Genomic DNA, 26,405 nt, shown 5'->3' on the forward strand with positions numbered 1-26,405 from the left:
ATGAGTGCCTTAAATCTGTAGACAGAGTGTTACTAGGAAAAAAGAAAATCGTTGTATGTACTTGTTCATTAATGTTGTATGAGAGTGATATTTTCCCCACTCTAGTTATCACTGATTATTGGTAAAAATCTCAATGTATCCAAGTAAAGGCTTTGTTTTATTCAGGGATCGAAGCTCATTTTTTGTTTTATGAGAAATGAGTAACCAACTTTTTCAATTTAATTACCTATCCATTCTTTATTAGAGAGTTTACTTACATTATTATTGTTTTGACATAATTTTCATAATTTGAAAAAAATACTTGTAGAAAGCAGAAAAAGAGGGGGGAACCCCACCAAATTTGAATAATGAATGTAATATCTTTTTCTTTTCTTTTAGACAAATTGAATTATCTAGCGTATTTGCATTGACTGTGGTTTTGCATTGATTTAACTTTTTCAAATTAGCATTTCTGACCTGTCCTATTGGAAGACTTGAAGGTGATTGTAAATCAGGATTGTTTGGCCCATGGTGCCCACAAAGATTTGTTGGGGAACCGAGAATTATTTCCTCAACATTTTACATGTTTTAAAAAAGAGAGACCTTGCCATTAAACTCAGGGTGGTGGTGTTCTCCTGTAAAAGGCGCTAGCGCCTTGGCTATTTGGAGTGCAGTAGAAATCAGGCCCCAGTGATTCCGCTTGGCGGGGGCGCTGGCACCCCTGCACTGCGGCAGGACCTCAGCACTGCGGCAAACAGTTGCGGTTGCGCAGCCAAAGTCGGAGGGGTGGCTAGCTGCGCATGCGCAGGTGGAACTGGTGTGATTAGCCCTGCCGCAGTGACGGGAACACAGAGTGGAGTGGTCGCCGGAGATGCCTGAAGGTCTGTTCTGAGGAGCGGCTAGCAGCGCGATGGAGCGGGCCAGGTCAGCTGTGTGGATGTCTTCCCTTAGAGACAGCCTAGGAAATACTCATTTTGGTTTGTTCAATGTTCCAAGTTTGCCGAACTTGGAGTATTGTTGTATATACTCGGAATCCGGGTCCTAAAGTTCTTTGTTCTGGGGAACTGACTGAGGGTTTGAGGCTTGGTTGTACCTCCTCGGAAAGTGTTCTGTCCATGTCGTGTTGTATCTTGGCTGGTATATATCACTCTAGTGTGTCCCATCAGATCCTTTCTAGAGTGGCCTTTTGTCCTTGAGATCTGAGGCCATGACTGTGGTTTGGGAGGGTACATTGTGATGGCCGTGGTGTGAAAGGCAGGGGAAGATATGATGGGATAGGATCAGTGGGGAGTCCACAGTACCAAGGAGGGGACGATAAGGTAGGACATACGGTAAAAGTGACAGTGGTATGGGGGGGGCGGGGTACCAGGGTAGCTACAATGGTGGTGGTAAGGAGGGGTATTTGGGGTGAGGTGTCCACAGTGGTGGTTTTAGTAATGGTGGCCGCCATGGTGGTGGTGGGAGGGAGCTTAAGGTGGGCTGTTCATGGTGTCGGTGGTAGCGAAGGGGTCGCCATGGTGGCCATGCTGTTGGTTTGGCGGTGAGCGAGGTGGCCACTGTTTTAGTGATAATGGAGGGGATGGCAGGGTGACCAGCAAGGTGATTTTGGTGGCCATGGTGGGCGGGGGCAGCAAGTGACCATCATGGTGGTGGTAGGGAGGGACTGTGGTGGGGAGGGACAGCGGGGGTGGCTGCCATGAGGGTGATACAAAGAGGGTGGCACATTGAAAAGGGTGACCCACCAGGGTTTATTATGTGTGGGGGCGGTGGAGCAGCCATGCTATTGTTGATGGGAGGGGGGCGATTGGATGGTAGTGGGGGTGGTGATGGTGGTGTATGGGAGCTTTGGCCGAGTGGCCGCCACGGTTGTGGTAGAGTGAGCTTGGTAAGAAGGGGCATTGGGGTGGAGGCAGCGGACGGGGAATTTGGTGAAGGCCTGATGTAGTCGTGAGTGGTCCACAGCCCCCAGTTTGAGGAAAAGGGAGAACGTTCAGTTTTCTCTGACCTGAGGCAGTCTTAGGTGTTTGCCGCTGCCCACCGCTCACCTGAAGGGATGGCTGAAGAAATGTTTGTCTGTCATAGTCCCTCGTTTTTGTGGTTTTGGTGTAAGATTAGGGATATGGCGTGCAGAGCTTGCTTTATGAATTTTGTGAGAGTCAGGCAGGTTCTGGGCTGTAGTACTGCAGAGGTGTCTCTTGTTTGCATTGATTTTCTGCATTCGGAGTAAGGTTTTCGAAAGTCGCTTGGGGGCTCTTAGGGGTCCAGTGCCGCGTCACAAGCATTGTGCGACTCGCCAAAGATGGCTGCCGCTGCAGATGTGCAAATCTGCGCAGGCGCAACAGGGTAGGGGGCAGCCACCCCCTCCCCAGTGCCGCAGTGGGGGGAGGGGTAGTTTATGTAGCCTCTGCCGCGCGGCAATTTCAGCGGCATCCTCAAAGCGTGGTGCTAAAGGGAGTAGGCGGGCAAGAGTGGATAGCCACCCCCTCCAAAGTGCTGCAGTAGGGAAGGGTGCAGGATTTGGGATGCGCAGGCGCAACAGAAAACAGCGTCTCTGCCCTGCAGTGGGGCGGGCACCAGAGGAGGGGGTTTGCGCAGCCTCCGCCTGGTGGGGATGGCTGCCACCCCCTTCACCTGTCCGCTGTAATGGCTGCTCCTTCCTTGTTGTGCTGCAGTGGGTGGAGGGAAGGAGGACACAGAATTGTTGAGCCTGTACCTTGAGGCACCCCCCCGCTTTTCCCCATAAGGTCACTTCCAAGGCGAGAGGACAATGAGGCAAAGGATTTGTATATTCTATGCCTGCGTGGACTGGCAGCCAAGCTGTGCCCCTGCCTTTCTATGGTGCTGTAGAAAGGAGAGATGGGGGCCTGGAGGGCAAGAAAGGCAAAGCCATCCTATGATCCACAGTGCTACTGGTGCAGGAGATTTTAAATCTGTGTTCTGACTTTTTAGAAAGGCCCACCTTTTCATTGTCATAGATTCCCTAGGTTGTATTGTGAACAATCTAATTGTTGTTAATATTCAGAGGGGATTCAGTAACTCCTTAAACAACTCTCCTTCCTATAACATTTGATTTCCATTTTCCAGATTTGGTCACTCTACACCTGCATCACCTTTAAGAATGTGTTTTATTTCTTAATCTTTGGATATTACTTTCGTGATGTCGCTTTTATGGACAATTTCCTTAAACCGGGCATCAGGGCTTCTCCAGGGTTCTTAGGAGCTGAGAATTGTAAATTTCGTGTGCTCAAGAACAGAGGAGAGCATCAGAAGAGTAGAATGCTACGGTGGTGTGAGTATTGAATTAGGGAATTGTTGCCCCCGTTTTATTTTTAAAGTGATACTTTTGATCGATCAGTTTTGAAGTTGGAGTTACTATGAACACTTGGTGAGAAAGTACAATTAACAAAGTATTCTAGTATTCCGTATTCCACCTTTTGTGGGAGGTATTTTCGAGGACATTGTTTTTCTTCACAGGATTTTGATGGGCTTGCCTTTCTCTTTCTTTCTTTCTCTTTCTTTCTTTCTTTCTTTCTTTCTTTCTTTCTTTCTTTCTTTCTTTCTTTCCTCTCTCTCTCTCTCTCTCTCTTTTTTTCTTTCTTTTTTTCCCCTCATCTATCGCAAACAATATGTCTGGTTGTGCTGAGTTGGAATGTAATTAAGGAAAACGTAAACCCAGAAGCCTTGGAAAGCTTGTTGTGGAATCTTTCTGAGTAGTTTTAAAAATAGCAGAAGTCTGGAATTTTGTTGCTCATTTTTCCTACTTGTATACACATACTGCATCAAATAACTGTATTTTGATTTAACTTCTGATCATTTTGGCTATTTGCAAAATGAGTGTGTATTATACTGGTCAGCCATTTTGTAGTTTTTCACTCAGGCTTAGGATCTCAATATGGCGGATCCCTTTGGAAAGACCTCTGAGGTTTCAAGGTCTCTGCTGAGCCTGTTGAATATTTGGCTTAGTATGTGGGCTTTTTGAAAATCATTTTGAAAATGATCAGTCAGTGTGAACCCTTTCTGTGGTTTAAAGTGAGGAAACAGTCCAGGGATTGTTGTATTGCTATCTAGGGCAAAGTACTGTCTGGTTTGGGTTTATTTAGAGATTATTTTGTATTAACTTGGTTTGCCTACTGCATATGTCCAGTGCTTCTTTGCTGAAATACTTTCTGTATATGTGGTGATGCTACATCTTTATTTCTCCCCTTTACTCTAAATGTGCTCAGATTTGTTTTTGAAAAATTCTACCTTTAAGATGTCAAGGCCTCAAAATTAATCTCTTAATTTTTTTAATTGGAGTTTAGTTGACACAGAATGCTCTATTAGTTCCAGATGTACAACATAGTGGTTCAACAACTCTATGTGTTGTGCTGTGTTCACAAATGTAGTTATCATCTTTCACCATATAGTGCTGTTAATGATATGGTATTTGACTTCCTCTGACTTGTTTCACTTAGCATTAACACCCTCTAGTTCCATTCATCTTGTCAAAAATGGAAAATTTTTACTTTTTATGGCTGAGTAATATTGTATGTGAATATATATGTTGCATCTTTATCCATTCGTCTATGGACAGATACTTATATGATTGCTTTCATATCTTGGCTATTAAAAATAGTGCTGCAGGCAACGCAGGGGTACCTGTGTCTGTGTCTTTTTGAATTAGTGCTTTTGTTTTCTTTGGGTAAATACTCACAAGTGGAATTACTGAATCATAGGCTATTTCTATTTTTTATTTTATGATGAACTTATATACTGTTTCCCACCGTGATTGCACCAGTTTACATTCTCCCCAAGAATGCAATCAGTAGGTTGTCTGTTTGTTTTGTTGATGTCCTTTGCTGTGAAAAAGCTTTTTATTTGGGTGCAAGCCCTATAGTTTAATCTTGGTTTTGTTTCCCTTGCCAGAGGAGACCCATGTAGAAAAATGTTGCTGAAGCCAGTGTCCAAGAAATTACTGCTTATGTTTTCTCTAAGGAATTTTATGGTTTCAGGTCTGACATTTAGATCTTCAATCTGTTTTGAGTTTCTTACTTTTTGACACTGCACTCTTGTGCTCAGATATATTTAGGAAGAATCCTTGAAGTAATCAGGGCATGAGTATTGTCTCAACCTGACAGGGACAATGAAGTTTTTGATCTTCAGTTTACATTTGGATTTTATTGCGGGTCCCCTTTATCCCCGCCTCTTTTGTGGCCCAGAGCCAGGAAGCTTGAGTAAGAGTTGTTGATGGTTAAGGTTGTCTCCTTCACTAACAAATGTTGGGTAAGGAAGTGATTTCTTTTGCCTCCTAGTTCCTGAATGCTGATGGCTTAGAATTTACTTTTTAATGATACCATGGGTTTTGTTTGAGAGGAACTGACTTTGTTTATGAGATCTGTAGACTGAGATGACCTCATATTTTCTTTTATTTTTCATTCTTGAGATCTTAGTAGTTGAATTTCAGTTAAGTTTTTTTTTCTTTTTTTTGGTAGGATATAAGGCATATTAAATATTTGACAATGTTTAGGCTACTGGGAAAAACATTGTGTGATCTGATCACTTTTAAGTAAGTTGTATGGCTAACGTGGGACTTGAACTCACAACACCAAAATCAAGAGTCCCATACCTGCATGCTCAACCAACTGAGCCAGCTAAGCACCCCATCTTTTTTCCTTTAAATGCTTATTTTCTGAAAGCTGGTTTCTAGGTTGGAAATGCAGTAGGAAGATTATAAATGCAAACTCATGTATGCATATTTAGAACAAACTTCTAATGTTATCAAAACACATCTGCTCATAGATGATTTTACATGTAGCTTTAAAAATGGGTTCAGAAAATTGAATAATTCGTATGCTGGTTCTTAAATGAACTCAGATCCTTTCATACTGAGCAACTGGTATGAAGGGGTAAAGGAGCTGAACATTTTCATTTTAAAGATTTTTTGGTAATGATGTATTCTTAATTATACTATTAGGTTAATCATAATTGTCCATGAACATAGACCTTTTTATTATATAATTTTAATATAATATTGTATTAAGTATATTTGTGAAGCCATGTTTCATCAGTAAATACTTAATTCCTTTTTGGGACTGAATGACATTCCATCGTATTGAATATACCATATCACACCATATTTTGTTTATCCATTTTTTGGTGGTTGTGCTTTGGGTGTTTCCACTTTTTGGCTCTTATGATTGATTAATGCTGCTAGGAACAATCACACTCAAGTTAATGTTTTTTTTATTTCATTCCCTCTAGGAGTGGAGTTACTGTGTCAAATGTTAACTATATTGTTCACAATTTTAGGAAGTGCCAGAGGCTGCACCATTTCATGGTCCGACTAGCAATTTCTCCACCTCCTCCTTCACTCCTGAGGTGTGAAGTGGTGTGTTTATAGTTTGATTTGAATTCCCCTAATGACTATAGTGATACTAAGTATATTTTCTCATGCTAATGTAAATTTGTATGTCTTTGGAAAGCCTTCTGTTCTAATCTTTCACCCATTTTGAAGTGGAGTTTTGTTATTATCAAATTATATACTCTTATCATTTAAAACTCTGATGTACAGATGTGATGTTTAAATGATTTCTCTTGCTTGGTTAGAACATTAAAGTTTTTGAAGCAATAAAGCACCTTGGGCTTACTAGAAAGCTATTTGATTGGATTACTTTGGTTCTAACATGAATTTTAAAATAGCAAAACAGTTCCGAGAATTAGCTTTGGGGCTATTTCCTTTGAATTCTGGCTTTCAAATAAGTATGTTGCGTAACTTTTATAAAATGTTTTTCCTTCTATCATTTCTGATTTAACATTTTTAAATTGCAGTTTTAGGAGTGGTTCCTGTAGTTTCTAACATGGAATACCAGGTGCAAGATTTCATGCTTAGATCCATTGAGCAGCCATTTTGTGAGCTGTTCTGCAAATCATAGGACGGTGGTAGCTTATGGTATTAGTTTTACTTTTTTTTTGCTTAACCATCCCTTTTATCTCTTATTGTGCAAATCCTAGGAAAACAGCATTTGCATAGGAAGTTGCTTAAGTAGAAATTCTATATTTTCAGCTTTATGCTTTATTCTATTCTATAGGATCTATCCTAAAAAGATATTTTCAGACTAGTTTTGAAATCAACATTGCTGTTTTCTCAGGGTTAATGCAGGTATGGGTAGTGAGTAGGTCAGTGTATATAAATGTATTTCAGTGAATGTAAAGTTTTAATCTGTACATGTAAAAGTAAATGGAAATACTTTATTTTTGCTTAACTGATATCATCTTCACCCCACCACACCGTGCTGCTCTCTGACATTAAAGGGCTTCTAAAGGGGAAAGTGGCTTTAGGATAGATCCTGACTGTTGGAAGGTATTCTAATATTAAAATTTTGTCTTGTTTATTTTTCCCCATTTTTATTGAGACACAATTGATGTATATTACTACTGTACTTTTTTTTTTTTTTTTTTTTTTTTTTTTGAGAGACAGAGAATGGCGGAAGGGGCAGAAAGAGGAGCAGACGGGATCCCAAGTGCTTGGGACTCTACTCTGACAGCAGAGAGCTTGATGTAGGGCTCAAACTCAGGAACCATGAGATCATGACATGGGAGGAAGTCAGATGGTTAACCAACTGAGACACCCAGACACACTACTACTGTACCTTGTTTTAATTAGATTATAAGCACTTTAAAATCTCCATCATATTAAATACAGCTCTAAATAAGCCTTTAACTAAGTGGTTATTTTAAAGTTATTGAAGTCTATCAAATAAATTCCGCTTTCTGTTTCAGGGACCGCTTACACCTGAGACGGACCACGGAGCAGCACGTACCAGAGGTGGAAGTACAAGTCAAACGTAGAAGGACAGCCTCACTGAGCAACCAAGAGTGAGTACATTCTGGGTTGAGAACCAGTTTAGGTCATAATTATTTTTGAAATCAGAACAAAGTATAATGCAATGAGGGTGTATTGAAATGAATTTATTAATGAAAGAACCATAGGACTGTAATATAGAAAATATAGCAAAATGGTTAAATTATTCTTAAACATGTGGTACTAATTTCTGTTCAAAAATTTAGTAAAGTGCATTTCTTTTTATCCCATATGTGTATGTGGATTATATCTTCATTAAATTCTACATCTTTCAACTTTGATATTTAAATTATGCCTGTTTTATTTATGTTGTTACTAAACTACTTTTTCTATGTTTGCAAAATGTTCTATGCATTTGATGGAATGCTAATTTATATTTATACTTGGCAATATTCAGATTTTTATTTTTGCTTAGTGCATTTATCCAATTAAAAATTTGAAATGCATGGGGCACCTGGGTGGCTAAGTTTGTTAAGTGTCTGACTTCCGCCCAGGTCATGATCCCATGGTTTGTGAGTTTGAGCCTCACATCGGGCTCTGCACTGACAGTTCAGAGCCTGGAATCTGCTCCAGATTCTGTCTCCCTCTCTTTCTGCCTTTCCACCACTCACACTCTGTCTCTGTCTCAAAAGTAAATAAACAATTAAAAAAAAATTAAAAATTTTTGAAATGTACACATTTTTTCCTTCTCCTTAGTTAGGATATCTACATGTAGATACACTTAAAAATTTAGATTTCCAGAAGGGGGATTTTAATATAAAATATATCAACATTTTTAATGATCTGATACATACTGAGTATTTATTGGAACTTGTATTTTGTTTCTAATCTTGACAGTATCAGTGGGTGGCATTTTTGGCCCTTTCCCAAAGCTGTTTAATTTTGTTATTTTCCACAATTACAAGTAATAAAAATACATGAGTATAGTCTCTTTAAAACACCTAACATTCAGGTAAAAAGTATTCACTTCAACTTACCATCAGTTGTTTCCCATTCCCTCCCTGGAGATAACCCACAGGTATGTAGATGTCTATACTTTGAGATCTTTTTCTGTTTATTCATGTGTATGCACACATGGTAGGGAGGGGAGGAAGGCATACTTGTGATTTGTTTGGCTACATGTGTAAGATTTATTGTTCTGCAATCATATATCTTGGGGGGGGTCTTTGTATGTCACTGCATATAAATCAACCTTATTGTACAAATTTTAGAGGAGGGGTGGTATGATAACATAATTACATTCATAATTAGCTTACTGATATTTAGGCTGTTTGCATTTCTTTTAAAAAAATTTTAATGTTTGTATATTTTTGAGAGAGAGAGAGAGACATAGCACACGTGGGGGAGGGGCAGAGAGAGAGGGAGACAGAATCCAAAGCAGGCTCCAGGCTCTGAGCTGTCAACACAGAGCTTGAAGTGGGGCTCCAACCCATGGACTTTGATATCATGACCTGGGCACTCAAGGACTGAACGACCCAGGTGCCCCTAGGCTGTTTTGCATTTCTTAGCTATTATAAACAAAGATAAGGACAGTCAATTTGAAAGTTAATATTCATTATTATTTACATTTTATTTCTCCCTCAAATATAAGGCTTTTTTTTTTAAAGCTGTTATAAAATGGCAGTAGCATTTTGTCTCCTATTTTTGTTATTTGCACATTTTACTTGTAGGAATATTGCAATATATTTTCACTTGTACATTTTAAATTACTGGTGAGGCTAATGATTTCCTCATTTTCCCTATTTTATTTATTCTACCTGACCTCATTCTTTTATTACATTTTTATTTGGGGAATTACTTTGAAAAGAAGTATTTTATGAATGAATATTTTATATAATTTTTCCTTTATAATAGACTTTTTGCCATGTTAATTTTCTCTTATAAAGTAATGTCTTTTGTAACTGCAAAACTTTTAAAAGTGACATTTTCTTTTTTTTAACTTTTAAAAGTTTATTTGAGAGAGATTGAGATAGTGCAAGTGGGGGAGGGGCAGAGAGAGAAAGAGAATCCCAAGCAGGCTCCATGCTGCCTGTTCAGAGCCCGATGAGGGGCTCAAACTCCCGAAACCATGACATCGTGACCTGAGCTGAAACCAAGAGTTGGACGCTTAACCAATTTAGCCACCCAGACACCCCAAAAAGTGACATTTTCCCGAGTCTCTAGAAGTATTAGAGGTTGTTTAGAGATTGGGGTGGAGGTATTGGGGGGGGGGTTTCTTGAGGGAGATCTTTTGTTAGTGTTAATGGTTCTATCATATTTGTTATATTTTGTTAGAGCCATTATCTTATACAGGATCAGTGTGCACCAGCATAACAGGTAATCTCTTCCTCATCTTCTTTAAGCATTCCTTAGGTGTCATTTTCTTGTCTGCCTCTTTGGAAACATGTTACTTTCAAAGAAGAAGTAACTTCATTTCCTGACTTCTTCTGTATATATTATATATAAATACTAGAGGGTGCTAAAATGAAGGAGGGGAATTTTGAGTTAGGGAAATAGTGTAATTTCCCCAGTAACCTCTCTCTGTTTTGAGAGTGTGTGATTATGGGGATGGGTAAGCAGTATGGATATTCTCTAAGCCCTGGTACATATGCTCAGGATTCTCTCAGGATTGGGATATTTGATAGTTATAGTATGTTTATTTTAATCATAATCCATAAATATCCCACCTTTTGCCAAACTAAAAGCCAGTATTCCTGAGAAATTGTGTGTACACCAGTTCTAATGGCTAATGAAGGATTGCTATTCATGTTGCATCCAAGATACAAAATGAAATTGAATAAAAACTAAAACTTTGCAGACAGAACATCCATCCCACAGACCAACCATAACTATTAATAGAAGCTAAGCGATTTGTACTCCTGAAATTGATGGTTAGTCTTTCTTCTAATAGATCTATCAAGTAATCAGTTTTGGATTTGGGGGCTGGTGAATGTCTTTCCTGTTTATTGATGTACTGTAAATTTGAGAGAATTTGGAGATTGGGGCTGGAGAGTCTTCTGGAGAGACCATTTTCTGTACCCTTTCAGATGTTTTTCTAATTTATTTATTTATTTATTTATTTATGTATGTATGTTTTAATGTTTTAATGTTTTATTTATTCTTGAGAGAAAGAGAGACAGAGCATGAATGAGGGAGGGGCACAGCAAGAGGAGACACAGAATCCGAAGCAGACTCCAGGCTCTGAGCTGTCAGCACAGAGCCTGACATGGAGCTTGAACTCATGAACCATGAGATCATGACCTGAGCCAAAGTTGGACGCTCAACTGACTGAGCCACCCAAGCACCCTTCAGATGTTTTTCTAAATTTACATTCTGCATTTCACAAAGTAAATGTTATGTGTACTGCATCTTATTTTCTCAGTTTTACCTTAATCTTCAGTTGGGTTTCAGGTTAAACCCAAAAGAGACACTCCAATAGGAATTTAAAGAATCAAAAAAAAATTTTTTTTGGTTGAAACATGTTTTAAAACCTTATTAGGTCAGGGGCTTAGTTGCCATTTGGTAATGAAAGGATTGGAAATGAGAACACCCAAATAAAGATTTAATTATTCATTGATTAGAATGGGACAATTTAAAAGCATGGGCAATGTAATTCAGATTCTCTGGAGTTAATGTAGACTTGACACATTAAAGGTACAGTTCTCCATAAGATGACCCTCAATTGAGATACCAGCTGCAAGCCTCAAAGTTTCTAGGCCACCTGAACTTTTCAACAGGTAGATATAATTCAAAGTTTCCATTATTTTCTCAGGTTCTGTAATTTGTTAGAATGATTCACAGAACTCAAGAAAGCACTATACTTACTATTAAGTTTACAATATGGGATACAAATCAGGATAAGCCAAATGGAGAGACTTCTAGGGCAAGATCTGTAATGTCCATGTCCTTAGGATGTAATAGACACTCAGCACATCAGTGTATAGGTCATCAACCAGGAAGCTCACCAGAACTTTGTGTGCCTTCTATAGTTTTTATTAGAGTTCTAGTACTTGAAATGATTGAATAATTGGCCATTATGATTGAAGTCCATCTCTATGCCATCCCTTCCCAGGAGATCAAGCTCAAAAGCCCCACACTCTAATCATGTGGTTGGTCTTTGTGCCTTGGCCAGCCCTTATCCTGAATCATCTTAACATTAATTCAGGTGTGATCCAAGGGGCCCACCACGAATAATGAAGACACACTCCTATCACTTGGTAAACTCAGGTATTTAGAGGTTACTTCTCAGAAACCATGGACAAAGGTTAACACAATTCTTTATTATACAACAGAATGTTTAAACTGTTATTTAAAAACTGGGGCACCTGGGTGGTCCAGTCAGTTGAAGCGTCCGACGTTGGCTTAGGTCATGATCTTGTAGTTCAGGAGTTCCAGCACTGCATCAGGCTCTCTGCTGACAGCTCAGAGCCTGGAACCTGCTTCACATTCTGTGTCTCCCTCTGTCTCTGCCCCTCTCCCACACACTCTCTGTCTCGAAAATAGAAAACATTAAATTTTTTTAAATGTTATTTAAAAACTATGGAAAATAGTGGAATACCTTTTGTGAAACCTGTTTCCAAATCTAACTGCTATGGAATAGTTATATATATACATACGTACATATACACACACGTGTATATATATACATACACACACACACATCACACACCCATACTTAACAAGGGAAGACTTGCTGGTGATTACTTTTTATGCTTGTTTTGTTAGCCAGTAACACTTTGTACATTTCTTCATCATTCTTAGAATCAGATTCACAGCCTGATTACTGATCCATAGGGATAAGTTAAGGGCTTTTCTATGGAATTCCCTTCTGACTAATAGGTAGTCAGTTTATAGTTTGAGACTCTAAAAAGCCTGGGCCCTGGTAGTTCCTTGTTTCACGTGGTTACTCAGGAGTAAGAGAATGGATGACAGTCTTAACATCTCCTGAAAATGGCTTAGCAAATGCCTCACTCCTCTTACTAGGGGTTAGAGGATTGTTTCCAGATAGGATTGGAAAGTGAGTAATGGATATGGTACTGATGGTGTCTCCAACTTTTTAAAAAAATGTTTGTTTATTTAATTTTGAGAGACAGAGTGAGTGGGGAAGGAGCAGAGAGAAAGGGAGACAAAGAATCCCAAGTAGGTTCTGTGCTGTCAGCACAGAGCCTGATGCAAGGCTCAAACTCCTGAACAAGGCGATCATTCATTACCTGAGCCAAGAGTATAACGGTCAACTGACTAAGCTACTCAGGCACTCAAATACAGGGCTTTTTAAACCAAAAGAACTTTTTTTTAATTCCTTCAGTAGTATCCTACTTATCCAAAGTGGTAAGTATCCTGTTCCTTGCACATTGCTGTGTACACAGAGACTCCTGTTTCTTCTTAATAGTCTCTTCATAAGGTAATGGCATGCTCTGACCCTAATTGAGGATCTTTTTAAATGTAAGGTCGCCACATTTTCTTTGGTATTGTTATCCATATAAGGCAAATCTCTTTTATATTTATGTGTATTGTGCTCTTGTCATAGGTGTCAGCTCTACCCAAGGCGATCTCAGCAGCAGCAAGTACCTGTGTTGGATTTCCAGGCGGAATTGAGACAGGCATTCTTAGCAGAGACACCAAGAGGTGGTTAAAGCAGTATTGGAACATCCAGGTTAGCTGATTTCCAAGTGAAAAACCAGGTTAGAGCTGATACAGTCATGGTCAGTAATAAATAATGTGCTTGGAGGTCACTTTAGTTATTTGGGATATATTAAAATTTTTTCCTTAAAAATTTCATATTACAAGCAGAAAGTTAAAAAATGTAAAAGCAATAGGATCTTGACATTCTTACCTTGATATTTTACTTTCCCAGTTATACATGCTTGTTAAGTAGTTTTACTCATATCTAAATTCTATTGATTTTTCAAATTAATCTTACATGAACATACTTCATTATAAATGGCTGCTAAATACTTGTGAATCAGTGTTTTGTAATTACCTTTTGTGAGAAACTTCATCTTTTTTCCTGGTAGTTTCAATAAAGCTTCAGTGGACTGCTGAGCATAACCTATCAGATGGAATTATTTCCTCAGATACGCAAATGTGAAAATAAATTGAATCAGGAATATAACCTTAGGGTACATTTTTCTAAACTGTATTACAAAGTATTAGTCTCTTTTGCCCTGAAAATAATAAGAGTGCCTGATGACGCTACACTTTTACCTGCATTGGTTGTTTTAACTACATATCATTTGTGCCTACTGAATTATAAATATACATCACATTCTTAAATAAGCTAAATAATTTCCCATGCATATTTGCTAACTATTCCTTTTTTTGTTTTCTCTTTTTTCATTTTTGTTTTCAACAGTGTAGTTGAATCAGCTGATAATGTATCAGTGTATTTGATTCAGCTGACAATGTAATAAAATATTATCCATGATTTTTTCACTGTGATGTAGATTTATTTACAGTCTGTCTTTCTATGTTTTATGTGACCTTAAAATTTTAAGATTTGAATGACTCCAGGGATTTAATACACTTTTTAGAAACTAGGAGAGAAAGGGACCTTTTGGATGAATTTTCTTCTAGATTTTCTTTATTTCTATTTTTATGTATTACCCCACAACTCAAATTAATTAGACTTGTTTATAGCTACTATTTTGACTTTTAAAGCAAAAGAGAAAAAATGTAAGTTTTCTGAGAAAAATTCTCCCCTGCTGAATCCTTTACTCAGCATTCTCCAGTAATAATAACCTGGAATTGATTCAGGCAGTGGAATCTGATCATTGTCCCCAGCTGTTCTCAGAGTAGGGCTATCTTTAAATGACTCTGAACAATTGATTTTTTTTTTAACCAGGAATGTTTTGGCTTCTCAGTGCATTTCATATACTCTTGTAAGTTCCTAACTATAATTTTATTTATTTATTTATTTACTTACTTACTAACTTACTTACTTACCTACCTTACTTACATGAGGCTTGAACTTACCTCAAGATCAAGAGTCACATGCTCTATTGACTGAGCCAGCCAGGTACCCCTATTATTTAAATCCTACATTATAATCTATCTTCAAGTACAATTTTCTGATGTTATGTTTTATTCTAGTCCCAAGTGCTAGTTAAACAGCACTCATTTACTAGGATTATTCCACAGCAGGGATTGTTAAAGTATCTGACCCACTCACTGTCTGTTTTTATAAAAAAAAAAATTATTGGCACACAACCAAGTAATCGTATTTATGTATGGTCGGTGGCTGTATTTGGAATTACAGCAACAGACTAGAATAGTTGTAACAGATTAAATGGTAGGCAAAGCCTAAAATTAATCCTCTTCCTTAAAGTTGACTGGCATCTTAGATAACCACATTCAAAGATGAAAATACCAGGTTGGGACAATGGATGAGTGGTGATACTATAGAATGTTGTAAAGGAAAAGGGGTTATAGGAAAGAGTGTATATAAATGAAGTAAACATTACAAGGTAGAGAATCAGATGAATTTCTGGGATGAGGGTCAAATCTAACAATTAGTCCAAGGAATAAATGTAGATGGGTAGGTTTTTAAAGATATTTTAACAATTGATATGCTTCCTTTTTTCCTATAAAAATCTAAAGCATCCAAGTGATAGCCAAGAAAAATGTGAAAGTGAACCAAAGGTTTTTAAACCTACCATAAGGTTGAATTTTCTTTCATTTTGCCCATTTCCTTTTTTTAGTTGGAATCATGCTTTTAACAAACTTATTTTGTATTTATTCCACTTAAATGTATATCATTAATGTTTCCTCATTTTATTATTGCTCATAATTATGATTTGTTATGAATAAATGACAGTTCATTCATTATTTACTTTTCCCTTGTACTTGTTTTTTTTTCCTACTTTTACTATGCTGTTATAAACATTAGTTCTATATTTTAAAGATATATTTGGTATGTTAAATTTATTAGGATAAGAGTCTAGGATAAGGACTGCAGGCTATAAGTATTAGTATGACTCTTAAATGTTTTGTTCCATTGCTGACAGCATCATAAGCATTGTTGATTGCCATTTAGAACAATTACTACTAGTGCTAGTTTCTCAGTACCATCGGTGGTGCCTTTTTTTTCTTTGATAAACAGTTCCAAAAAAGGAAAATTGTGTGTGCACGTGTGTGTGCGTGTGTGTTGTGTGTGGGATTTAAACTGGCCTTGCTTTCTGGATGAATATTGTCCATTTGTTTGTGTTACCTCCTTTTACTTGTTAAGCTTTTTTGTATATTTTTCTGTGAAGGGTGTGCTATATTACCAGATTTGAATGAGCACTAATGCATTACCATTATCATATGATTTCTGATTTGCTTTATGTGACTTGGCTACGATTGACCATCCTTCTTTTTTAATGTTTATTTATTTTTGAGAGACTGAGCACAGGTGGGGGAGGAACAGAGAGAGAGGGAGACACAGAATCCAAAGCAGGCTCCATGCTCTGAGCTGTCAGCACAGAGCCCGATGTGGGGCTCAAACCCACGAACTGTGAGATCATGACCTGAGCTGAAGTCTGACACTTAGCAGACTGAGCCACCCAGGTGCCCCAACCATCTTATCTTTTCACTTTTTTTTTTTTTTAAGTTTTGTCATTAGAAAAGTTCCCAAAAGTTTAAGAACTTCTGTGGAAAATCTTACAATGTTTGAGTCAGGGACTTGGGCCATTTATTTGCTTATGTGCCTTTTGATGTAAGGAGATTTATCATAACTGCCAATTCTTCAGTGCATTATGATTTTGCTACTCTTTTCCTTTTCATGAGGCATTTTGCTGTCATTTGTTGTGAAGATATATTTGATCAATCTCCAAAGTAATATATCATTTTCCTGTTACAAGGGTTCATGATTATAGTGTACTAAATTTAGGGATAAGAGATAACTTTCTAATTTCAGGTCCTATTCATTAGGGGAAGTCTTTCTTAACCACTCTAGTCAACCCCTTTTCTGAGTTGTAATATGTATGTATATCCCTTATTTTATACAAAATATTTTGTATCATATTACATGTCCCATATCCCCAGTTCTCTAGGTCTCCAGTTCTTTTTTTTTTTTTTTTAAGATTTTTTGGGAAATCTATTTTTTGTTTTAGTGTTTATTTTTGAGAGTGAGCACGTACAGATGAGCTGGGGAGGGGCAGAGAGAGGAGGAGACAGAGGATCTAAAGCAGGCTCTGTGCTGACAGCAGAGAACCCGATTCAGGGCTCAAACTCACAAACTGTAAGACATGACCTGAGCCAAAGTAAGATGCCTGACCGAGTGGACCACCCATGTACCCCTCCAATTCCTTAGTCTGTAACTCATATGTCGAGGTGCATTTTTATACTTGATAACTAGTTAACAACGTTTAGTAGTTGTGGAAGGGGTTTAGAAACTCAGGGTAGATGAAGGACAGAAGCAGGACTGACTGGCTTTCCCTTTTTATTCTTCTGCTATACAATTGTTCAAATTTATTGGTTTCTTACAGCTAAACTATGAATTAGGTCTGATAGTTGTGTGTTCACTGAAATGTCAGGTGGGACAGAACATTTCAAACTGAGACTGATGGGAAAATCCGTATTCTCAAATCTTTTTGGCATCTGAAGGTAAAAAGTTTTGTTTTGAATTTTAAATTTTTACTGGAGAGGTGTCACCTTAAATGCACACTTGATGCTGGTTTCCATTGCATTAATCCTTGTAAGATACCTTTCTGTGATTACATTTTTTTCCCTTAAATGAAATCTTGAAATCTAGCCCTACCATCTTTTAATTTTCTAATAATCACTGTCTTGTGGCTAAGTATTTGGTAGCATATCTCCATTGTTGATGGTAAAAAGGGTATGCTCCAGTAATAGTGTCTTATTGAGTGGTTAGCTTTTTTGTTTTGTTTTGTTTGCACTAACGGTGATATAAAAAGCAGTGTTACAAACTTTCCACGTTATTGAAAGATCCTGACATTTTGCATTTTAACCAGCTTTACTAATGTATAATGTATATACCATAAAAAATCACCGAAATTTTTGTAAATTTACTGACTTCAGCCATTGCCAGGAACTGTGAGAACTTTCCATTTTCAGAGTAAGGTCCCTTATGCTCATTTATATACATTCCCTGTTTCTACCCCCAACTTCAGGTTAACACTTATTTACTTTCTGTTGCTGTGAATTTTTTTGTTTCTATTTTTTTTTTCTGTTTCTGTAGATGATTTACTTTCTGTTACTATGGATTGCTGAAGATTTTAAATCTTAGTAGATATAAAAAATGAAAGTAGCTAATGACTAGAGGTAAAAAATATGTAAGTATTCTTGAATTTAGACTGCTTTATAGATAATCCTGTCAGAATTCAGAACATCTATATTATAGACCTTAAACTACTCCTGTGAGTTTGGGTTACAAACTACATTGATTTGGGGAGAGGAGGGCATGCCAGTCTGCTGATTTGAACAGATCTTTTGAGATCATTACATGTCAGTTTTATGCAAAACATTAAGTCATATACAATGTTGGATGCTGTAAAAGGGGGTATCCTTGATGTCATTGTATCTTTGAAGACCTACATTGGATAGATGGGGAAAAGAGACAAGTTTATAGATATTATAGTCAGTTATGGTAAATGTTGGAGAAGTATGGACAGTGTTAAGGACAGTATAGGCAGAAAGTCTTTAAGAAAAAAAATGCACAAAAAATGCATGATAGTTTGCATTTGGAGAACAAAGGTTAGGAGATATTCTAATACCAGGAATTTATTTTTTAGAAAATCTGATACTCCAAAATTCTCATAATGTACTTAACTGCCATCAAATTTTTGTAAATATAGGGAAACCTCTTTTCTACATCTTACCTATTCTTACTGAACTCTTTCTTTCATACCATTCTGTTCTCTTTTGATTGAGTGTCATATAGTTCCACATGGAAAACTGTCCTCAAAACATTTCTTTTACCTTATTGTTTTGATGTTGTGTTTCACAACCACTATTTTGATGGTTTTATTTTCACATCCTAAAATACAGGATTCATAATTTACTGAATCAGTATACTTAGCTGTTTGCAAAATGTCTCCATTGAAGACAGAGGACAACAAGTTTACTGAAAATGTTTGTATTATTAAAAATAAAATTATGTCAGATTTTGTTTATGATACTAGGCTGATTTTTTGCATAAAGCCAAATTCCCATTCAAGAGTAATATAATTTGTGTGTTTGCTTTCTAAATAAGTATAATTAGTAGTTTGAGATTTTTTTTCTGGTTTTGATTTGGTTGCCATACTCAGTAAGAGGAGTTTCCTTAGTATGTTGGGAAAAATGATAACACTGTTATAATCATGTTCTTTTGATTGCTAAGAAAATTACCTATATATCCGTATAAGCAAGTAATCAGTTGTTTTATGCTCCACTTTAACATAGGACGTCATAAGCAGGTACATGATAATGCAGTTGGTTTTTGGTAAAAAAATTATTTAGAATTACTTTGAAGAGGTTTTGGCAGGGTCAAGGAGGGGGATTTTGAGGCTGAAAACCTTTAGGTGGCTTAGCTAAGAACAAAATTTTAACTAATTCAGGAGAATAATTCAGATGGCTATGAAGCTTAGGGATATATCAAAATGTTGAAGTTGAGATGATGGGTTAACTTAGGATCAGAGAATGAAGCACCACCTAAGGTAAGGATGAAAAAAGAAAACACTACATTTTTTGGAATGGAAAATGAAAGTGATTTTTTAGACATTTAAAAATGTCTGCATAATATAAAAATTTAATAAACAACTGTCAATTTTAAGTGTGTAAAATGTGGAAGTTAAGGTGAAGGAATAGTGAAATTTGGTGTTCATGTGGTGGGTATGGAACATGGGAGGTGTTTTTAAATATGTCTGTTATGGTGATTTTCATGCAAAATTGTCTGCCTGTTTTTAAACATGGTAGATTGCAGTGCAGCTGGATCATGCTTTCCTCTGCAGGCTCCATCTACTGTTTGAAGCTTCTGCCCCAAGCTTGCATTGTTTGTAGGAGAACCTGCGTCATACCTTTATCTGTAGCCTTCCCTTAGGTATTAAGAATCCTGAAACCTTTCTTCGGACATTGGATTTGGTGGAACAGCAACCATGGTAAGATGTATATTAAGGCAGAAGGGTGAAAAGCTACTGGAAGGGCCTAACATAATAGTTTACCAGAGTGTGGGGTGTCTTTGTGTTCTTGATGTTAGAGACAAGAAATCAATCTTTAGAGATGGCATCTCATTGTGTGGAATATCAACTGAAGAAGAGCTATATCCCTTTTCCTATTGCAGTGATAAAATGATTTGGAAAATATCTTTTTTTTTTTTTTTTTTTAGTTTATATATTTGTTTTGAGAGAGAGAGAGAGCAAGAGGGCCATGCAGAGAGGGAGAGAGAAGCCCAAACAGGCTCTGTACCGTCAGTGCAGAGCCCTACACAGGACTTGAACCCACAAACTGAGATCATCACCTGAGCTGAAGTTGGCCCTAAGCCACCCAGGCACCCTAGTTTGGAAAACATCTTAAGAGGGATCTTATATGTGAGAAAATACAGAAGAGAGCTTTGGTCATGATTTACATGATTTACAATAATAACGGACCATCCTGAAGATGGAGGACCCTTACTTAGGTTACAGTAGACATGAAACGGAGGGGGGCACCTGGGTAGCTCAGTTGATTAAGCGACTGACTGCGGCTCAGTTCATGATCTCACAGTTTGTGAGTTCGAGCCCCATGTCGGGCTTTGTTCTGACAGCTCAGAACCTGGAGTCTGATTTGGATTCTGTGTCTCCCCTCTCTCTACCCCTCCCCTGCTCATGCTCTGTGTCTCTCCATCTCTGAATAATAAATAAACATTTTTTTTAAATAAAAAAAAGAAAATGGAGGGATTTAGGACATTGGGCTTAGGTAAATACACACACAATTAGTCTGTCAAGAGATACAGCATCCTAATCAGGTTTGTGGTTCTATTAAAGTTTAGATAATTGAGAGCATGTATTCTGTTAAAGTTTAGATAGTTGAGAACATGTATTCTCAACAGGAAGGATATCCCAAGGCAGCAAGAGTTGATTTTGAGAAGTGGAAAGAATATTTGATTTTATAATGGCTTGTGGTGTTCCAAAGGACCACAGGATATAAATACAGATACAATATTATCAACATTTTAAAATTTCAGTGGAGTGGGTGATTTAGGATAAAATTTGTAAAATTTCAGAGAGAGAAAGAGGGCATGTGTGCCCACAAGTGAGGGAGAGGCAGAGAGAATCTTTTTTTTTAAGGTGTAAGAATTAGTGGCCTATTTTTTATTTATTGTTTATTTATTGAGAGAAGAGGGGGAGGGACAGAGCGAGAGAAAGAGAGAATCCCAAGCAAGCTCTGCTTAATCAGTGCAGAGCCCAATGTGGGTCTAGGTGTCGAACTCACATACCGTGAGATCATAAGCTGAGCAGAAATCTGGAGTCGGACACTTAACCAACTGAGCCACCCAGGTGCTCAGAGAGAGAGAGAGAGAGAGAGAGAGAGAATTTTTTCTTTAAAGTTTTTATTTATTTTGAGAGAGAGAGTGAGAGCAAGTGGGGGATGGGAAGAGAGAGGGAGAGGGCGAGAATACCAAGCAGGCTCCTCACTGACAATGCTAGGCTTGAACTCACAAACCATGAGATCATGACACGAGCTGAAGTCAGATACTTAACTGACTGAGTCACCCAGCTGCCCCATGATAAAAATATTTTTAAAAAGTGCCTTAGTAGGGTAAATGAAACCAAAACAAGTTTGAGAAACATTGATCCAAGTTCTGAGTAGGAGGAGATACAGGGTTTGACATAACTAGGACAGAGGCCTTTGGGGAACTAAATAGTGGTTTGTATTTGCATTGGGTTGATGGGAGTTGGAAAGTTTTTTTGATGGAGGTAGCAATTTCCCACTGTTTCGATAGATGTCTAGGGGAAAAGAAATAGTCCACAGGGTCAAGTGTTCTGAAGGAGGGTGGAATTTGGGATTAGAATTGGGAAAGGAGAGGAATCAGAATACTAAAAGGAAACTAGATTTGTGAATCTGATGGGGAAGAAATAGGATGATGGGAAACTGCATAGTCATTCTGAGAAGTAGAGGGTTCCACAGAGTAGAGTTGACCTGGGTCTAAATTTGGTCCAGTATCTTGACTGTGAAGGTATTTTTGGAGACAACATGGGAGGGAAGATGTGTTAAGGAAACAAAGTTTGGATTAATATAGGAGTGGGGAAGAAATGGTGGGGAGGGTTATAAAGTAATTGCAGACAGCTTTTCTTACTCATTTCAGACTGTGGGAAAGAGCAGCAAGATGCTGCAACACATTGACTATAGAATGCGATGTATCCTGCAAGATGGCCGAATCTTCATTGGCACCTTTAAGGCTTTTGACAAGCATATGAACTTGATCCTCTGTGATTGTGATGAATTCAGAAAGATCAAGTAAGACCACTTTGGGTTTGGATAATGGGATATTGAGGGAGAGGATAATCGGAGTAAGGGATTATAGAGGGTAACTGAAGGAGGTAGGGTTAGTCTGTTTTCTAACCTCTTGGCCTAGAAGATCAGAGTCTCCCAGTCTTTTTTTTTTTTAATGTTTATTTTTGAGAGAGAAAGAGAGACAGAGGATGAGCAGGGAAGGGGCAGAGAGAGAGAGACACAAAATCTGAAGCAGGGTCTAGGCTCTGAGCTGTCAACACAGAGCCCGACGCAGGGCTTTAACTCATGAACCACGAAATCATGACGTGAGCCAAAGTTGGATGCTTAACTGACTGAGCACCCAGGTGCCCCTACAGTCTCCCAGTCTTGAAGTCATTGTATTTACACTACTGTTTTAAGTTTGCAAACACAGTTATGAACTGAACTTGGAATAGAACTGTACTGTATGAGCAGAGTATCAAGTTATATTTATTTAAAAAGTTAATCTTATTAATAGGTTAAGTTCTGTAGTATTCCTTTGGACTGAAGGGATCTTATGAATAACAATTTACTCTTCTTGGTTGAGGAGTTAGGATATAATTAGAATACTCTAGGCCAGATTTAACATTTGTTCAGCCAGCCTCTTTGCATGCACCTTGTTTTGTCAAAATCGTCATGTTCAGTGTTGACCTGGTGTCAATTCTTAACCCTCTTCTATTATATTTTTGATTTGCCCATTTAATTTCTTCAGGAATATCCTGTGTGCTTGTACCTTACCACATTAGGCTTCCCTCTTTGTACCTGTGACTAGGGAGCTTCCTTTCACAGAGCACTGTTGACCCTCTGCAATAAGATCACAAGAATTGGTGGATCTTAGTGGCATCCTACTTCCATTCAGTTGACTTTTCATTCAGAGTATTTGAGTTGGTATTTGTAATATCTCTGGACACTCAAGATGGCTTTGTTTTTTATCATGGGGCAGAACTTACAAGGTATCACTCTTGACTCTTGGCTCCATTTAATTTATTGCCACAGTCTATGATATACTATTCAGAATTTTAATTTGCCCATTTCACTTAGGTTTTATTAAAAATGAAGAAAAAGGTAGGTGATGCTCACCTTCACCTGCCTGCTGTAGTCTGTTCCTCTCAGACAAATTTGAATAGAATTCATAACATATGCTTTATCTTTCCCTTTTCATGTATTCTCAGTCTCCTTCCTGTGCAACAAGTAGGGTTATATCAGAAATTCTAAGATGGTGAATGTTTCAGTGTTATTTTTTTTGTTTGTTTAAATAATCTAACTTTTTACTGAAAATAAAATAAACCCTTATGACACTGATAAATACTGAAGGCATTTGATGAGAACTTTAGCCATATTAATTTCTCTGTTTAACATCTTTCACTAAGTTATGGGGATAATTTCACATGGATATGCTTTAAATTGTGCATTTTTCTCTGTGATAGTACTCACAGTTTTTGAATGATATTGTGTCAGTGGCTTTTAAGTATGTAGATTTTTGCTTCTGACCATTGTGACTTTGTACAGAGTTGTTTTTTTTTTTTAATTTTTAAGATTTCCCATGGTTATATAAGTGATATAAAGGCCAGGAATACAACAGTGTCTCTAATTCAAAGCCTGTTTTTTCTTTATCATTTGGTATGACTTCATTGTTCCTGTTCCCATTTTAGTTGTCTGTCACCCAGATTTACTTAGTTGAAAATGATTTAAAAAACATACTTCCCATTTTAACATGAAAACACATTTTTGAAAGTTTTAGCCATATCATTTTCATCTGAGTTTCATGAAGAAGAAATTAGTTTTGCTGTAGTATAACATTGAGGGAACATTCTGGAAAATTTTAATAGGAAAAGGGCTTTAACATTTACCCTTATATGTCAGTGAGTCTAGTGTTTTGTTTTTGCCTTTGTTTTGTCATAACTTAGTAATAGCATGAATATATTGCCATAAATTATTGTCATGTGTATGTGTTATTAAGGTGAAATGTAAATATTTTAGTGAGTGATCCCTAACTTACCTTACTAAAATTTGTTTCTGCTCTATAGGCCAAAGAATGCAAAGCAGCCAGAACGTGAAGAGAAGCGGGTTTTGGGTCTGGTGTTGCTACGTGGGGAGAACTTGGTCTCCATGACAGTGGAAGGACCACCCCCGAAAGATGTAAGGAGTACATAGGGCAGGACAGAACATTAGTGTGGAAGGACATAACATTATTTGAGATGATGCTAAATCAAGGTACAATGAGGCACAATAAATAGTATACATTTGTTAAATAAAATGTGCCGAGCACTTAATGTCAGTTCTTACTTGTCTGTATTTCAAGATTAAGGACTTTCTATAGAGTTATTCTGTGGGTTGGGTACTACCTAGATAAGGTTAGAAGTGTCTTATTTGTATTCACAGTTTGACAGATGTACATTTAATCTGCTGAATGCCTCCATGGTACACTTGTCTATTGCTGTGAATATAGAACTAATATAAGCTGGGTGGTAGGAAAAATGGTGGAAAGCAGTGATCTTTTAGGAATAAGATTATTGATAACTTTGGTAAATCATTTGATTTCAAACTAATTTTTCTTGTTTCAGACTGGCATTGCTCGGGTACCTCTTGCTGGAGCTGCAGGGGGTCCTGGGGTTGGCAGGGCAGCTGGCAGAGGAGTGCCAGCTGGTGTTCCAATTCCCCAGGCTCCTGCTGGATTAGCAGGCCCTGTCCGAGGGGTTGGGGGGCCATCCCAACAGGTGAGGAACTAGGAGGTTTTATATTATTGAGAGAAAGTGCCCAGAGGCAGAGTAGATTTAAAAGCCTGAGTGCACATCTTATACTATGTAAGCAGCATATGCTATAGAGAGTGATGAAAGACAGATATACATTAGGAGGGGAAAAGATTAAAGAAAGCCACCTTGGTAAGAGTTACTTACCAGTATTGGTAAGTAAAGAGAAATATGGCTGGGTAAACCAGAGTTGAGAAAATGTAAAAGGACTTACTAGATTAAAATAGGGCATGTTAGGTTTAAAGGAGGATGTGTTAGTGCCAAGATTTTTTTAATGAAAATAATGGAAGAAGTAAAAAAAATGCTATTATTTCATATTTAATAAGCTGTGGTATTCACCATTTATTTTGTATGTGAATAATGAGAGGATGTGCCTTACCTTTACTATATCTGACCATGCCTCCTCAGGTAATGACTCCACAGGGAAGAGGCACTGTAGCAGCTGCTGCAGTTGCTGCTACTGCCAGCATTGCTGGAGCCCCAACTCAGTACCCACCAGGACGGGGGACCCCACCCACTCCTGTGGGCCGAGCAACACCACCTCCAGGTAAGGAATCCTAAGGAAGTAAGAGAATTTGGTTCTCAGATATATATAGGTGTTTTGTGAAAACATTGTATCATCTTGAGGAAGTGATAACTAAAAATACCATAAGAAGATACTGAACAAAGAACCAGCCCTTTAAGTACCTCACTAGTTGCTTGGAGTATATTTCCTACTTTTAAACAATACTTTTTAATGAAAATCTGTGGACTCTTGTGTTGAGGATGGCTTATGTGGTAATGGTCCAGGAGAAATTCTTCAACTCTCTGCTTAATATTTAGGCCCATTTCTTTAAATACTGTTTTGTGTTTTATTCTGTGTTATTTGCTGAGTTTATTTATGAGGACTTTATTTCTGCCATTTTTCTTTTCTAGGCATTATGGCTCCTCCACCTGGTATGAGACCACCCATGGGCCCACCAATTGGGCTTCCCCCTGCTCGAGGGACGCCAATAGGCATGCCCCCTCCAGGAATGAGACCCCCACCACCAGGAATTAGAGGTGAGTGGTTATACTTCTGCACAGTGGTGCCAGCCGGGCCCTTGAATATTTGTATGATGTTTTTCTAATGGTCCCATGGAACTTTGCTTTTTTTTTTTTTCCCAGGTCCACCTCCCCCCGGAATGCGTCCACCAAGACCCTAGGATACTATTGATCCTTCTTAAGTCATTTTTTCCCCTGCAATGTCTCTTGTGAAACTGTGTAGAGTGTTTGTGAGCTTTTGTTCCCTCTTTGCTGCATTAATATTAGCTAATAAAATGCACAGAGCAATTAAACTGCAAGGTACTGCTGTATGTTGTACATTTTTTTTTGCCTGTTGACTTTGTTGAATTCAGAATGAAGACTGGGATTTTTCTAGTCTTAAAGTTATTATGGATGAGGTGAATTCT

At 37.8% G+C, this 26,405-nt stretch overlaps 2 protein-coding genes across 5 annotated transcripts; both read left to right on the forward strand.

Annotated features, from left to right (window-relative positions):
• Positions 1-743: 743 nt before the first annotated feature.
• On the forward strand, positions 744-19,859 carry SNURF (SNRPN upstream open reading frame). Of its 4 annotated transcripts, XR_001429005.3 has the most exons (5): positions 744-903; positions 7,738-7,833; positions 13,326-13,451; positions 14,640-14,676; positions 19,726-19,815. XR_001429005.3 is itself a non-coding variant. In XM_053223660.1 (4 exons), exons 1-3 carry the CDS (start codon positions 890-892, stop codon positions 13,429-13,431), a joined length of 216 nt encoding a protein of 71 aa, XP_053079635.1. In that variant the 5' UTR covers positions 744-889; the 3' UTR covers positions 13,432-13,479; positions 19,726-19,859. The 4 variants fall into 4 exon arrangements, 3 of the variants coding, with proteins under 3 accessions (XP_053079635.1, XP_014919578.1, XP_053079634.1); XM_053223660.1 differs by lacking the exon at positions 14,640-14,676 and having other exon boundaries at positions 13,326-13,479; positions 19,726-19,859; XM_015064092.3 differs by lacking the exons at positions 14,640-14,676; positions 19,726-19,815 and adding an exon at positions 14,151-14,222 and having other exon boundaries at positions 13,326-13,479.
• Positions 19,733-26,297, forward strand: SNRPN (small nuclear ribonucleoprotein polypeptide N). Its single transcript, XM_027067876.2, has 7 exons — positions 19,733-19,872; positions 22,059-22,210; positions 24,253-24,364; positions 24,790-24,942; positions 25,384-25,522; positions 25,891-26,016; positions 26,122-26,297. Exons 1-7 carry the CDS (start codon positions 19,870-19,872, stop codon positions 26,157-26,159), a joined length of 723 nt encoding a protein of 240 aa, XP_026923677.1. The 5' UTR covers positions 19,733-19,869; the 3' UTR covers positions 26,160-26,297.
• The last annotated feature ends 108 nt before the right edge of the window (positions 26,298-26,405 follow it).

Source organism: Acinonyx jubatus, chromosome B3, assembly GCF_027475565.1.
Source record: "Acinonyx jubatus isolate Ajub_Pintada_27869175 chromosome B3, VMU_Ajub_asm_v1.0, whole genome shotgun sequence".
In the NCBI taxonomy this organism is placed as follows: domain Eukaryota; kingdom Metazoa; phylum Chordata; class Mammalia; order Carnivora; family Felidae; genus Acinonyx; species Acinonyx jubatus.

What these genes read in the sequence shown, in the direction of transcription:
- SNURF (XM_053223660.1), top strand. An exon ending in GCCTCACTGAGCAACCAAGA is followed by an intron (nt 7,834 to 13,325) that starts GTGAGTACATTC and finishes CTCTTGTCATAG; the next exon opens with GTGTCAGCTCTACCCAAGGC.
- SNRPN (XM_027067876.2), top strand. An exon ending in TTGGGGGGCCATCCCAACAG is followed by an intron (nt 24,943 to 25,383) that starts GTGAGGAACTAG and finishes ATGCCTCCTCAG; the next exon opens with GTAATGACTCCACAGGGAAG. An exon ending in CCCACCACCAGGAATTAGAG is followed by an intron (nt 26,017 to 26,121) that starts GTGAGTGGTTAT and finishes TTTTTTTCCCAG; the next exon opens with GTCCACCTCCCCCCGGAATG.